Source organism: Molothrus ater, chromosome 4 (assembly GCF_012460135.2).
Source record: "Molothrus ater isolate BHLD 08-10-18 breed brown headed cowbird chromosome 4, BPBGC_Mater_1.1, whole genome shotgun sequence".
Lineage (NCBI taxonomy): Eukaryota > Metazoa > Chordata > Aves > Passeriformes > Icteridae > Molothrus > Molothrus ater.
In genome coordinates this window covers 54,581,674-54,593,952 of record NC_050481.2, presented here as the reverse complement: position 1 = coordinate 54,593,952, position 12,279 = coordinate 54,581,674, and the positions used below count along the sequence as shown (strand labels likewise).

Below are 12,279 nucleotides of genomic sequence, written 5' to 3'. Positions count from 1 at the left end.
GAAATGCCACAGGAGAATTGACCAGGTCTCCTTGATCTCCTCACTGCTTTCTTGCTCCCACCACCACAATTACCATCAATACTTGTAATGTATTCAAAGCATGGCAAGTTCTTGACAAACAAGATGGAAGCAAAGTTCTCTGTCCTCAAGCTACAGCTGTTGAAGGCCCTAATCCAATACACCACACATCCATTTATAACCTGTAAGCAGTTCCCTTGACTTCCAAGGGTTTACTGTTGAGAAATTAAGTGGTCTGCTGGATCAAGGCCTAAGCAAACTGAGACATGTAGGTTGCAGGCAGATATAATAAGAAGTATCATGAATGACAAGTCAAAGTTGAGCAGATATATCAATTCACAATGTCCTGTTTAACTCAGAAAATATAATTTAAAAAAGAGACAGAAAAAGAAAGGAAATGGTTGAAGTAAATTAACTCATTGGAGTGAGTTTGTGAGTTTTACAATCCAAATAAACCTCTGACATTGTGAATTGCTCAGTCCAGGGAGCCTGTGACAACTGTGGATATGTTTTATGAAGCCAGGCCCACATTCCTGAAATGAACTTCCATCAACTCTTCAGGAATCATTACACCAGACATACATTCTAAGCTTCAAAAAAGTTCACTGCAAACCAAAGTATCATAAGATTGACCTGCTCTAGCCCAAGTCAGTTTGCTCTGAAAGACAAAAAAAAGGACCAAACAAATAAACAGACTTATAGTCAAAATGAGAAGGCAAGTGAATTTTTACAACCAACAGCTGCCTCAAAAATAAAATTAGGAAAAATCTCCATCTTAAACAATCAGCTCCATGGTTTCAAAAGAAGGCTAAAAGGCTGACTACAGGACCCTGAATTGCAAGCTATACTATTCCCATTCTGTCTTTTTTTTCCCCTTAATTACTTCAATGTTTGGTAGAGTGAAGCAAATTAGAAAATACACCATTAGTCTTTTTTTAATTATTAGAACAATAAAAAGCTATTGTTCATCTGATCTACAGACTGATCCAAGTATGGCAGCAGACACCAACCTAAAGAAATAAGCAACAGATGAATAGAGTGAAATGCAGCAGAGTGATGAATGGGGTTTGAGTCAGTTTGTTCCACAGTTTTCCAAGTGCAAAATAAGATTACACATTTTTAATAATTAGACAACAATGGCTTTCAAGAAACCAGGTAGATGAAAGCCTACATGATCCTCCTCAATGGGCTCATGACTTCAATGAGACAAAGGGGAAAGCATGAGATAGCAAAAAAGTTCTTGTTCAGGGAACCAACCCAGCAAGCATCAAATCCAGCATCAGTAATAAACAAAAAGAGGTGGTATTAATGGTAAACAAGGAAAAACTAAATTATGCAAAGGCTTTAAAATGACAAGAGGTGTAAAGTCTACAGTATTAAATGAAACAAAGCAAGGACTTCAATTTGTATTTTTAAGTAAGGGTAAGAGAGTAGGTAGGGGCAATCAAGACACTTTGTACCACCAGGGCTTATATTGTATACAGAATGGATGGATACATTGGGGTTACTGTGAGAAAAAGGCTGATTAATTCACAGTGACAGAAAATCATGTAGGTGGTGACTTTAGGGTCAAAGCTTTAGGGGATCAGAAATAAACAAATATGCAAGCCAGTATGTAGAAAATCATCAGAATTTAGAAATAGCCTCTTTGAAAGGAAGGGGTTGAAAATGACACTTGGATTACATCCTTTAGACATGAGGAAGGTCTCTGCAATGGGAAGAGACTGAGTGTGATTCTGGACTGTTTCTCATACTGATTTTGTCTGTGGATTGGTATTTTTCCAGGCTTGAATAACTCTGTATAATACAGAAGCAGATCACAGCAACTGACAGTGGAAAACTTCCTTTGTGAAATTCACACTAGGAAACTCATTAAAGTACAAGATATTACCTCCCCCTACAGTAGAGACTGACAGCATTCACTCATTCTAGCAACTGCAATAATGTCTCTTCTCTTCTTTATCCTTCTAATATCCAGAACATAGATCATGAGGTCAAAAGTGGCAGAAAAATTTACATCACCTTCAGCAGGCTTTGCATACAGCCTACAACACTTACTCTTAATTCTTCCCTCCTCCACAATTTCCGTCGTAATCTACTAATTCCAGAGTATTGTGAAACTCTCTAATCAGCAGCAGCAGCAGCATGATTTGTGGTTCAGTGCTACCCTTCTGGAACATTTGTACAGGTGAATATAACCATAAAAGTATGAGAAAAGCTTCATACAAGGACAACAGAGGGAATCTACAGTTTAAAAAATCCATATATTTTCTGGCATGTATTTTGTGAGGGGGATGATTAAATATTCTATAAGCAATTAGTAAATTGTCAATAGAATTCAATAAATGTTGTTTAAAAAAAAACTAATTATTTGTTACAATAACCACCAACTATTGCCATTTTGTTTGTGAAGGTTTGTAAACTACTTCCATTTGAGAAGTAATTGATTCCATTTTTATCATTTGCTCAAGTTTATGTGGTTGTTCACATCCAAAGAGATGATAACATCTATTTGCAGCAAATTATACATTAAATTCCTCATTCAAAGCTGTAATGGAAAACAAAATGCTAATTTGTGCTGTAAACGGAAGTACAGAATCATAATCACTCATTGTTAACATTAGGAACTAAATTGCTCTTGCAAATAATAAAATGGGTTAAAAATGTGGAGAGCTTTAGCAAGCCAAAGTACCAGGGCCTCTTATTCACTCGTGTTATATTACAAGTGATGAAATGAACCTTTCCTCTTCATGCCAGCACAAACTGCCCCTTTTTGAGGGAAAGAATAATGGCTTTATGATTGCAACATAAGGGTGCATGTCAGGTGATCTGTTCTATCCACAAGCCTCCAACCAGCTTCCCAAATACGGGCTTCCATGCACTCTCTGCTAGACAAACTCAGCTGGATGCAAGGACTGTCTACACAAGCAAGTACTGTAGAATTGTAAAACTGGAAAAGTCAGAGAGCTGGTGGAGGACCCGATGTCTACGCTCCATGCTCTGCACCACACACTTCAAGGTATGGTTTGATAATTTAACTCCACCCTAGATCTGATCTCCTCTCCTTAGCTGAATATAAATTTGTAGCTCAAATGTTCTAGGGGTACTCCTGTAACACATCTCTCAGTCCAGCTTTATCCAGAAGGAACTCTGATCAATAGCAATGAGACCAGCCTACGACACTAACCAAAGCACAGCAGCGTTGGGATGAGCACAGCACACTCCTGCCCTCAGGAAAAGTGCTAGCGTAGACACACCTCTCATCATTTTGGGTCACAGTGAGTTCACATGGAACTGCAAATACCCAATTTCTCCTTCCAAAATTAGCACCAGTGTCACAAGTGCTATAACCAGAGCAAGGGTCGCTCTCCTATTAATCTGTCTTCACCTTAATTTTACCTTTAGAGAGGAGACAGTAACACACAGTGATGTAGCAGAAGGAGAATCTTAACTGCCACTTGTAGAGAGCACAGAGCCTAAGACAAAAAATATCATAGAATTATTTGGCTTCTGTCCTTTTTAGCAGTTTTACAGCCCTATAAGTTTAAATGTACAAGGAATTTTGCTCACACAGCAGACAGACACATCATAGGAAATTAAAAATCCACCGACACATTAGGACTGTGCACCTGCTCTTCCACATTTCATTAAGCCTCCACACCTAAATGTACGTCAGGTTCTCTCCTCTGTGCATCCGTTGTGCTGGTATCCCTCAGTGATACCTTCTGGTCATGGCGAGACAAACTGGATCACAAGCATCCACACCGCCTCAGGAAAAAACATTAAAAAACCCATTAACTTTTGGTGAGTCAGATCAGATCATTAAAATCTAAATTATAAATGCCAGATAATATGTTAAAAAAAAAAGGTAAATGTTTGTAAATAAGCTGCTATTTGTTATCAAGGCTTTCCTAGCTTCTATTGTATAGCTCAAATCCATGTAAAATAGCTGATTTGCCAGCCTTTTCTGTTATTAGTATTAAAAAAATATAATTATGTTATCAAAAAATGAAAATTGCTTTTTAGGTGACCAAAAGAAAGTTCCACTTCTTCATGTAGTAAATCATTTTACTGCTGCACTTTTATATTTAATACCCTTCTGCAGTACCCATTTATCTCTACACTAGCAAAGTGTACACATTGATTTCCTATGGTCTCTCTGGAAGAAGGTTCTGCTTCCCTGATGATGAGTACAAAGGGTGGATGACCCCATTCTCATTCCAATGCAAACCCTGCACTTTTACATTTCTGCTTAGACCACATGAACATTTGACCAGCTAAGAACTCCCTGCCCTCTTCCTTCAGAACGCATTGCTAGAACTACTGACATTCTCTCCTGAACAAAACTGTATTTTTGAAAATCCCATCTCATGTATAAAGCACTGAACAGCATTAGTTCATCGCAGCCATAACTGTAACTCACAATCTGCACATGAGTTTTTCCTCTAAAATTAGATACAACAATAATACCTTGCCCATTTTCTGCATGGGCTTTAAAGTTGTGCTATTGTGCTCTACTGTGTAACTATTCAATTGCTGTTCTCTGGGGCATGAGGAAATGGTTCATTCCGAGTTTAAACTGTGCTTTTTTTGTGAGATGAACCTGCCATCAGAATACACTTTTCAAAGCTACTGTGTGGAATGAGCAATTTAGGCATTAATCACTGAAAGAAAGAGAATCATGTTTAACAACATTTTTAATAAAGTCCTGTTTTACCTGTTACCTGTTTTTAATAAACTACATCTTTCTCATTATCCTATCATTTATCATTTGCTGGGATGTCAAGAAAATAGGTGTCTTCAGTTTCACTTTCATTTCTACTGCTATTTTTTCAGCTTTGTGCACGAACACCCCTTGGAGTCAGGAAAACTTCAAATCCAGGATTCAGTCTTTTCTAAAATGACATAGTATTTTCTGTTAATACTAAACCAGGATTGCATTTTTTTCTTAACTTATTTAGTTTTGACAGCCTTCTTTTAACTTGCACAGATGTTACAGGCTCTATTAAAATGTAACTTCAGTTGAATGATTGTATTATTCCATTGGTTTTCACCATCAAATAATGTACAACTATTGACTGAGTCTTTTTCCATTTAAGAAAAACATCTTCAAAAACCATAAAGTGCACTGTCCAATCTTGTACAGATTGGTATCTCTCATACATAGACATACTCAATATATGCTCTACACATGCAGGGCATTAACACAAATTAATCTAGCATAATGCCAAACCTGCGTAGATTTTGTGGTTCTACTACTCAAATAACATTAAAGAAAAAAAAAAAAAAAAAAAAAACAGAAAAAATGGAAACAAAAATAAGTCAAAAAGTTGTTTTGGTCAATTGCCCCTGAGAAGTGGCCACTGGTCATACTCTTAAGTAAAAGAATTTTACTGAGAGTAAAATTCATAAAAGCAATATACTACACTCAGTTCAGCTCCTTAAAAATACTGGCAGAAAGCTACACGAGGGCACTTCTGTCCGTGCTCATGTAAAGACAAAGAGGCAACCCACATGGCTGGCTCTTAGCTTCATCTTTCACTGACTTACTAATACCCACAGAATACATTTTGCCCAAGTATGTTGTACAGTGCACTGCTATGTTTGAAAACACAGGACAAAGAAAATGGTGCCAGTTACTAAGTCCACGGCTGAGAGTTGCAGGGAAAAATCTCAGAAATAATGGCATCAATCAGGCAGCACACTCTTCATTTTACTTCCATACTGCAAGGATTTTGACATCAAATTAAAATAAGTATCCAAATTTATGTGTTAGTCATAGAATTTCATTCACAAAAACTACATTTCAAATTATTTTCAAGCACTACCCAACCACACAGATTAGTAACACAACAACGTATCCAATCCTTAACTGGAGAATGAAAAATAATTAATACAAATAATGCTGCTAGTTCAGCATAGACAGGTTATACCGAGAAATATTACTGCTCTTGCGAGGCTGAGTACCCCTTGCAGCACTTAGAAATAGCTGTTATTTACTCATGACTACTAATTAAGAAACAGATGTAAAGAAAATTTCCAGAAGACACATTCAGGAAGGTTCCAGCAAAAATAAAGAACCAGAAGTGACAGTCTAAAAATGAAGAACACAGAATAAATCAACAGGAAATCTGAAGGATATTCCTTCATCTCAGTTTTATACACACTGGCAAGACAACATAGGTAAGTTTATGCAACCACAGTTCAAAGTTCTCAGGATTTAAGTCTACAAGTTTGACTGCTCTGAAATTTAGCATAATGGTTAAGTCCCTGTACCACAATAACTCTAAAAAAAGACAGCAAGCTTCAGGAGAACACTCAATCTTTTTGAAGTTATCCTTAATAATGCGAAGTCTTATTTGTAACTAATATGGAACCTTATATTCGGGAAGACTATCTAAGAAATTGATTCAAAACAGACTTCATAAAGTTTCTAGACATGATTTCTCCATTACAAGCATTTTTGTGATGCACTTTGAAATTTAATATGCAATGGAAAAGCTCCTTCCAAGAATATTACCAACAAATCATGCATATAAGCTTGTGCTTAAAAATGAACTGCAATAATGCACCAAAATATAAAGGTTGAAACACATCTCTCAAACTCCCTGAATTATAAAACAAACATCAGAGCTCTCTTCTCACAGCTGCCAGACAGTATATTATGCTTCTAGAAGTCACTGTTCTGTTTAACCTGACTGGTTCCATTGTTGAGTTGTATTTTGATTACTTGTACTCTCATTAAAGCCTTGAGATGCCAGGAAAAGATCCTCTGAGAAAGCTATGGCTGAGCCGCGATTGATATTATACAAGGGATCCTTTTACCTCGTATAAGATGTTGAGAGTGCATCATATTGATTTGGAATAAAAAACTATTTTTCCAGTAGTCAACCCATCTTCTCATATCAGCACTTTTTTAAAAGTTTTTCTGTTTGCTGTTTTGTTTAAAACAAAAGAAATTCTATTTCGGCTATGTTGCTAAATTTAGCAAGAAGGTTTGAAAGCTTTTTTTTTTTTTAACTCAGTTCAGGTAAAAACAAACAAACACGAATATGGCTGACAGTCAAGTCTGAGCCAAGTCTGCCTTTTTAAGTGCTAAAACTTGTAAGGAAAATGTATTTGCAGCAAAATCCCATATTCATTTTGATTTCATATTCAGACTAACATCTACCGCTAATCCTCAGCTGATGAATTTGACTGATATAAATGGTAACGTAATACGCAAAAGATGAAAATAGAAAGGAGCCTTGAGCACCAGAAAGAATATGTGTCTTAAAAATTCCTCTCATCTTCACCCTGGAAGCTCTTGCAAGCTCATCTGTTCATCCGTTGTAATGCTATGTAATGATTACACCTTCTCCTTCGAAACACCTTTCCTAATCATGCATATTTAATTCAACTTTGTGTATATATCCTACAGTTTATATAGTCCTGCTATAAATAGACCTTCTGCATTCTGAATTATCTCCCGCGTTTTCCCTTAGATACAGTTCAACACTGGTATTTAGAACAGATCAACTCTGGATTTGCCCAGCAATTCTTCCTGCTTCCATTGTGATATGGCTTGCTCTCCTGAAAGGGGATGTAAGGGAACCTATCATTTCACCATGACATTCTTTCACCGAACTGTTTCGCTACAGAATGAAACTAACTTTAGATAAAGGAGCTGGTTTAAACCTGATTTTATTGTCTGCGTTCCTAAGCATTTTCCCCCTCTGATGGTTTCAAAGGAGTCTCCCCTGTAACTGCCTGCCTTTTATACCAGGCATGAGCCCTTCTTAAATCCCAGTGACTTGCATGGGCTCGCATTTAGCAGGACAATAACGCACGTTCTGTGCTCATATGGGCACACCGGCACCGGTGTGTGTCCTCGGTACGTGCGGAAGAGCCCACGCCCGAGCGGGCTCGGGAGCCCCGGCCACCCCGAGCCCCTGCGAGCGCCGAGCTCGGCGCCAACTCCCGCCTAGGCGGCCCCGGCCGCGCCGGGCCCGGAGTCCGGGCAGCCCCGCCGCGCTTCCGAGCGCCGGCTCCGGCCGCGCCCTCCCGGCCCCGCCACGGACCGGCCAAGCGCCGCTGTCCCCGCCGGCCGCGGGGCTGCCAGGGGGGCTCCGCCGAGCCAGAGGGGCTCCGGCGCGCCCGGAGACGGCGTTTCAGCGCCGGCTCTATGCCTGATGCGTGGCTGGTCCCCACACGAGTCCCCCTCTCCTCGGCGCACGCCAGCCTGACTTGCTCCCCGCCGGGAAGGCTCTGCCGGCCGGGGCGGCACACCCGGCAGGCGGCTGTCCCCGGCACGGAGCGGGCGCTGCCGCGATGGGCCCGGCGGGCTCCGCTCGCACCGGGACACAGCGATACGTCTTTATTTATTCGGCTGCCTCGGACGAGCAGGCTGTCAGGGCTTCGAGCCCCACCGCGCCCGGGCTCCCCGGCCGGCCGCTGCCCAAGGGCGGCCCCGCTCCTCGCCGCTCGCAACTCCTGGAGCAGGGAAGTGCGCGCGGCGTCTCCCTGCCTCGCCGTGAGGTGTAACCTCAGACTGCTCACTGCTAGTTTGGGGGTCTCAGTCGCCTGGAAATTGGGGTCGTAGGGCTGCACGTTTTCCCCTGAGCTCAGCGGGCTCTGTCCCCCGCAGGGGAAGCGGGGAGGTGACCCCCCTCGTCCCCCCGCGGGCACCACCGCCCGCACAGCCCGGGGCGCCTCTCGCTCGCTCCGCGGCCCGCTTCCATCCGCTGCCCAACTTTTCCTGTCACGCCAGCGCCAGAAAACCCCTTCCCCACGCACGCACGCACACACACACCGGTGTAGTTTATAAATGACAGTTGCCTGTAGACTTTCACCAGACAAGCAGCGGGGGCAGCAGACTACAACAGTTATTTAATTAAAGGCGCTTCGGAGGCTCCCAGAATAGCTCTCTACCTCTGAGGCGCGATTTCTGGTTTCCCCCCGCTCTCCCCCACCGCCTCGCCAGCCGCCCCCCGCCGCCCGAGCCCCGGCGCGGGCGGGAGGGACGGAGCCGGCCGGCGTTACCCGGCTGCGCGCTCCGCATTGCACAGTCATCAAAGTTAAGTGCGTGAAGGGGGATCGGGGGTGAATTACAGAGAGAGATGGGTGAGCCGAACTATTTCCACCTAGGCAGGATCCGAAATTACGGATCTGGACGCGTATGCAGCCATTTCTGCGGGAGGAGGCAGCGGGTGCGGGGAGTCCCTCTCGCACGCAGCCTGTCACTCGCACCCTGCTCCCCCCGCCCGGCTGCCTCAGCGCGGTCCCTCCGTGCAGCCGAGGGCAGGCTCGGGGCACTCCGATCGAGTTGCCCGGCTGAGCCCCGAGTTGCTCCCGGGCAACACAGAGCCCTCCGCGGGCTACGGCTCTCGTTCCTTAGTCCTCCTCACGCTCCTCTTCCTCACGGGAGGGGAGGGGGCAGAGGCAAGGGGGCTGAAAGGCACACGGGAAGAGGCTCTTTTCTCTCATTTCTTTCTTCGGCTGATTTAGCCCCCCCAACCCGCAACAAACATGCTGAACAGAAACACTTCCAGACCCTTCCTGCACACACTGGCACCACCTTCGTTTTCCCCCGAGGAGCCGGGCGGGCGCAGCGGCGGCGAGCGCGCAGCACCGGCCACCTCTTACCTGGTTGTAGGAGGTCTCCCAGGAGGAGGTGTAGTTGTAAAAGAAGGAGGAGAAGCAAGCGTCTTCCGACAGCCCGCAGCCAGCCATCCTCTGGGCGCAAAACCTCTTCGGATAGGCACGAGCAGCCCTCGCAAACTCTTGCCTCTTGCGCGGTCGCTGCCGCCGCCGGCGCTGCCCCCGCGGAGCGGTGCCGACAGCTTCGCGCTGGCGGCGGCCGGCGCGGTGCGTGCGGGGGAGCGGGGCTGGCTGGCCGGCTGGATAGATGGATGGATTGCTGGGTGGAGGGATGGAGGCACGGGTACCGCGTGTGTCTGAGCGTGTGAGCGCGGCCGTTCGCGGCGGCACCGAGGGGCCGGGGCCGGTCACGTGCGCGCGCTCACTCCGCCGCCGCCGCCGCCGCCGGGGACGGGCCGCGCTACAGAGCCCGGCACCGGATCACCAGCGCCGGGCGCCCTCGCCATCCCCGCCCGGCCCCGCTCGGCAGCGCGGCCCCTGCGCACGGGAACGAGGGGGCGCCTGCGGAACCTGCGGCCGCACCGCGGCGGGGAAGGAGCGGGCAAGTGGCGACGCGCGTCCTCCCCCGCCGCGCCGGGGCAGCGCCGCCGCGGGCGGGCCCGCCCTCCCGGCCGCGGCCCGGCCTCCCCGCCCCGCCCCGCGCCCGGCCCCGCCGAGCCGAGCCGAGCCGAGCCGAGCCGAGCCGTGCCGTGCGCGCAGCCCCGCGGCCCCGCGCCGCCAAAGTTGCGGCTCCGTCCGCAGCCGTGTGGGCACGGGCTCGACACCGGCGCCGCAGCCGGGCCGCTGGCGGCCGAGAAGAAGGGGGCGGGAAAACCGATGGGAAACTTCTCAAGAGCCGTCCAGGCAGGTGCGGCTTCCGCTGATTGCTCCTTTCGGGGGGTGTTCGCCTCAGCACCCGGCCAGCCCCGGGGCACGGGGGACCCTCCCGCCCTGAGCAAGGGTACCACTGACGGCCCGTAAGCCGTCGCTAAATTGCTCATCGGACACGGCGAGGTCATGCAAAATATCATGATCTTAAAGTGTTTTCCAGGAAATTAGCAGAAATAGATTGGATTACGTTGACTCCGCTCCTTGAGTATGCTTTATGCTGCTTGCAGACACAGTACCTCGAGCAAGTACCTCTGACAAGGGAACATTGTCCTCATCAGCTAACACTGATATCACAAAACTCAGCTAATTGTGAATGTAAAGCAAATAATACAGATGGTACTTTTTTTCCGAATAACTGTTTTGTTTCATATACAAATATATGGTTTTAACTCCTAAAAATTACTGTGTTTGCTTCCAAAGCTTAGCTGGGAGAGAGGGGAGTTTGGTGAGCACCACCCAGTAGTCATAACAGCCCACAGCCATCAGTAGAAAAGACTAGACACATTTTTGTGGCACAACTGATCAAAAGTCCACTGAAAGTCCTCACTTCCCCTCACCTGGCACTCCTAGGAAGAAAACACCATTTAGTAACACCCATGGAATCTTTTGGTCATTCCACTTGTTGAGAAAACAACTGTGGCATGAATATGGAAAGTATGGAATCCTGTGAAACACACTCGAGCATAGTAGAAACTCCCCTTTTTCACATGAGTTGACTTTGTCCAAAAGAAGGCTAGCCAAGAATTCATAATCCAGAGGAACACTTGTGACAGACAGCTCTGTCCCAAATGAGGTCAAAGAGCCTTTCATCCTGCCCTAAACCAGTTAAAAGTACATCATGAAGAGTCCCAGTAACAAAATGTAGAAAGCAGATCAGAAACAAGGTGTTCACTATGCTCACAATATTTCTCAGATTGCTCCAGTATTTGCTTTCAGAGACTTCATCCTGTTTAGGCTGCTCATCAGTGACCCACAAAACTCACATGGCCTAAGAATTTATTTCAGCTTTTCAGACAGCAACAGTTAAGGCATAAAATTCCTTGTCACTTCACCATCATTCTTGAATTTCTCATTGTCTGAGAGGTCAGTGTTCAAAGCATCTCGCTTCTAAAATTTTAAGCAATTTCACCTTGCACATTTCATCTTCATATCAAGTCTTAGTGCATTCTATTCTGACTATCTTTTTCCTTCAAACATGGTTCCTCATCCTGCTGATAACCATTTGGTCTAGCTCAAAATCTCTTCATTTGAATTTCAGAGAGTTCCTCTGGGGGACCATCACTGGTAGGAGGTTAAGCTTAATTGCACAGTGATCAGTTAGCAGTGGAGATCCTGGTGTAGTCCTTGCTGGTAGCTGTGAACTACTCCCAACCTTTTCAAGGCCTCGAAGAGTGCACTTCTGCTGGCAGCAAAACAAGACCTGAAAACTGACAGTCTTATGTGTTACTCCTGCAGACCACTTGTAGTGTTGTCAGTCAACCAGCCATTCCTGAAATGGACAGTAATCTCTTTGTCTGTTGTGTGAATTAGCTCACTAACATCATTGTCACCATCATGGTGGTCAAGTAAAAGAACTATATGCTACTTCTATTACTACAAGTGTGTAACCAAACATAATAAAATCCACAAATAGCTCTTGTCTATTATCCCATCCCAGTGCACTAACAGGTCCATGGAAAAGATGCTAAAAGTGTATTCAGTTCTGTAGACAGGAAGAAGTGAAGTGGAGATAAACTCTTGTAAAGAATTTAG

At 45.2% G+C, this 12,279-nt stretch overlaps 1 protein-coding gene across 1 annotated transcript in view; it reads right to left on the bottom strand.

Annotated features, from left to right (window-relative positions):
- The window catches only part of PPARGC1A (PPARG coactivator 1 alpha), a 365,416-nt gene extending 355,314 nt beyond the window's left edge, over positions 1-10,102 (bottom strand). Inside the window, exon 1 of the mRNA XM_036381990.1 lies at positions 9,643-10,102. Coding sequence (XP_036237883.1) covers positions 9,643-9,729 — 87 coding nt within the window. The 5' untranslated portion in view covers positions 9,730-10,102. The remainder of the gene's footprint in view (positions 1-9,642) is intronic.
- Positions 10,103-12,279: the final 2,177 nt, after the last annotated feature.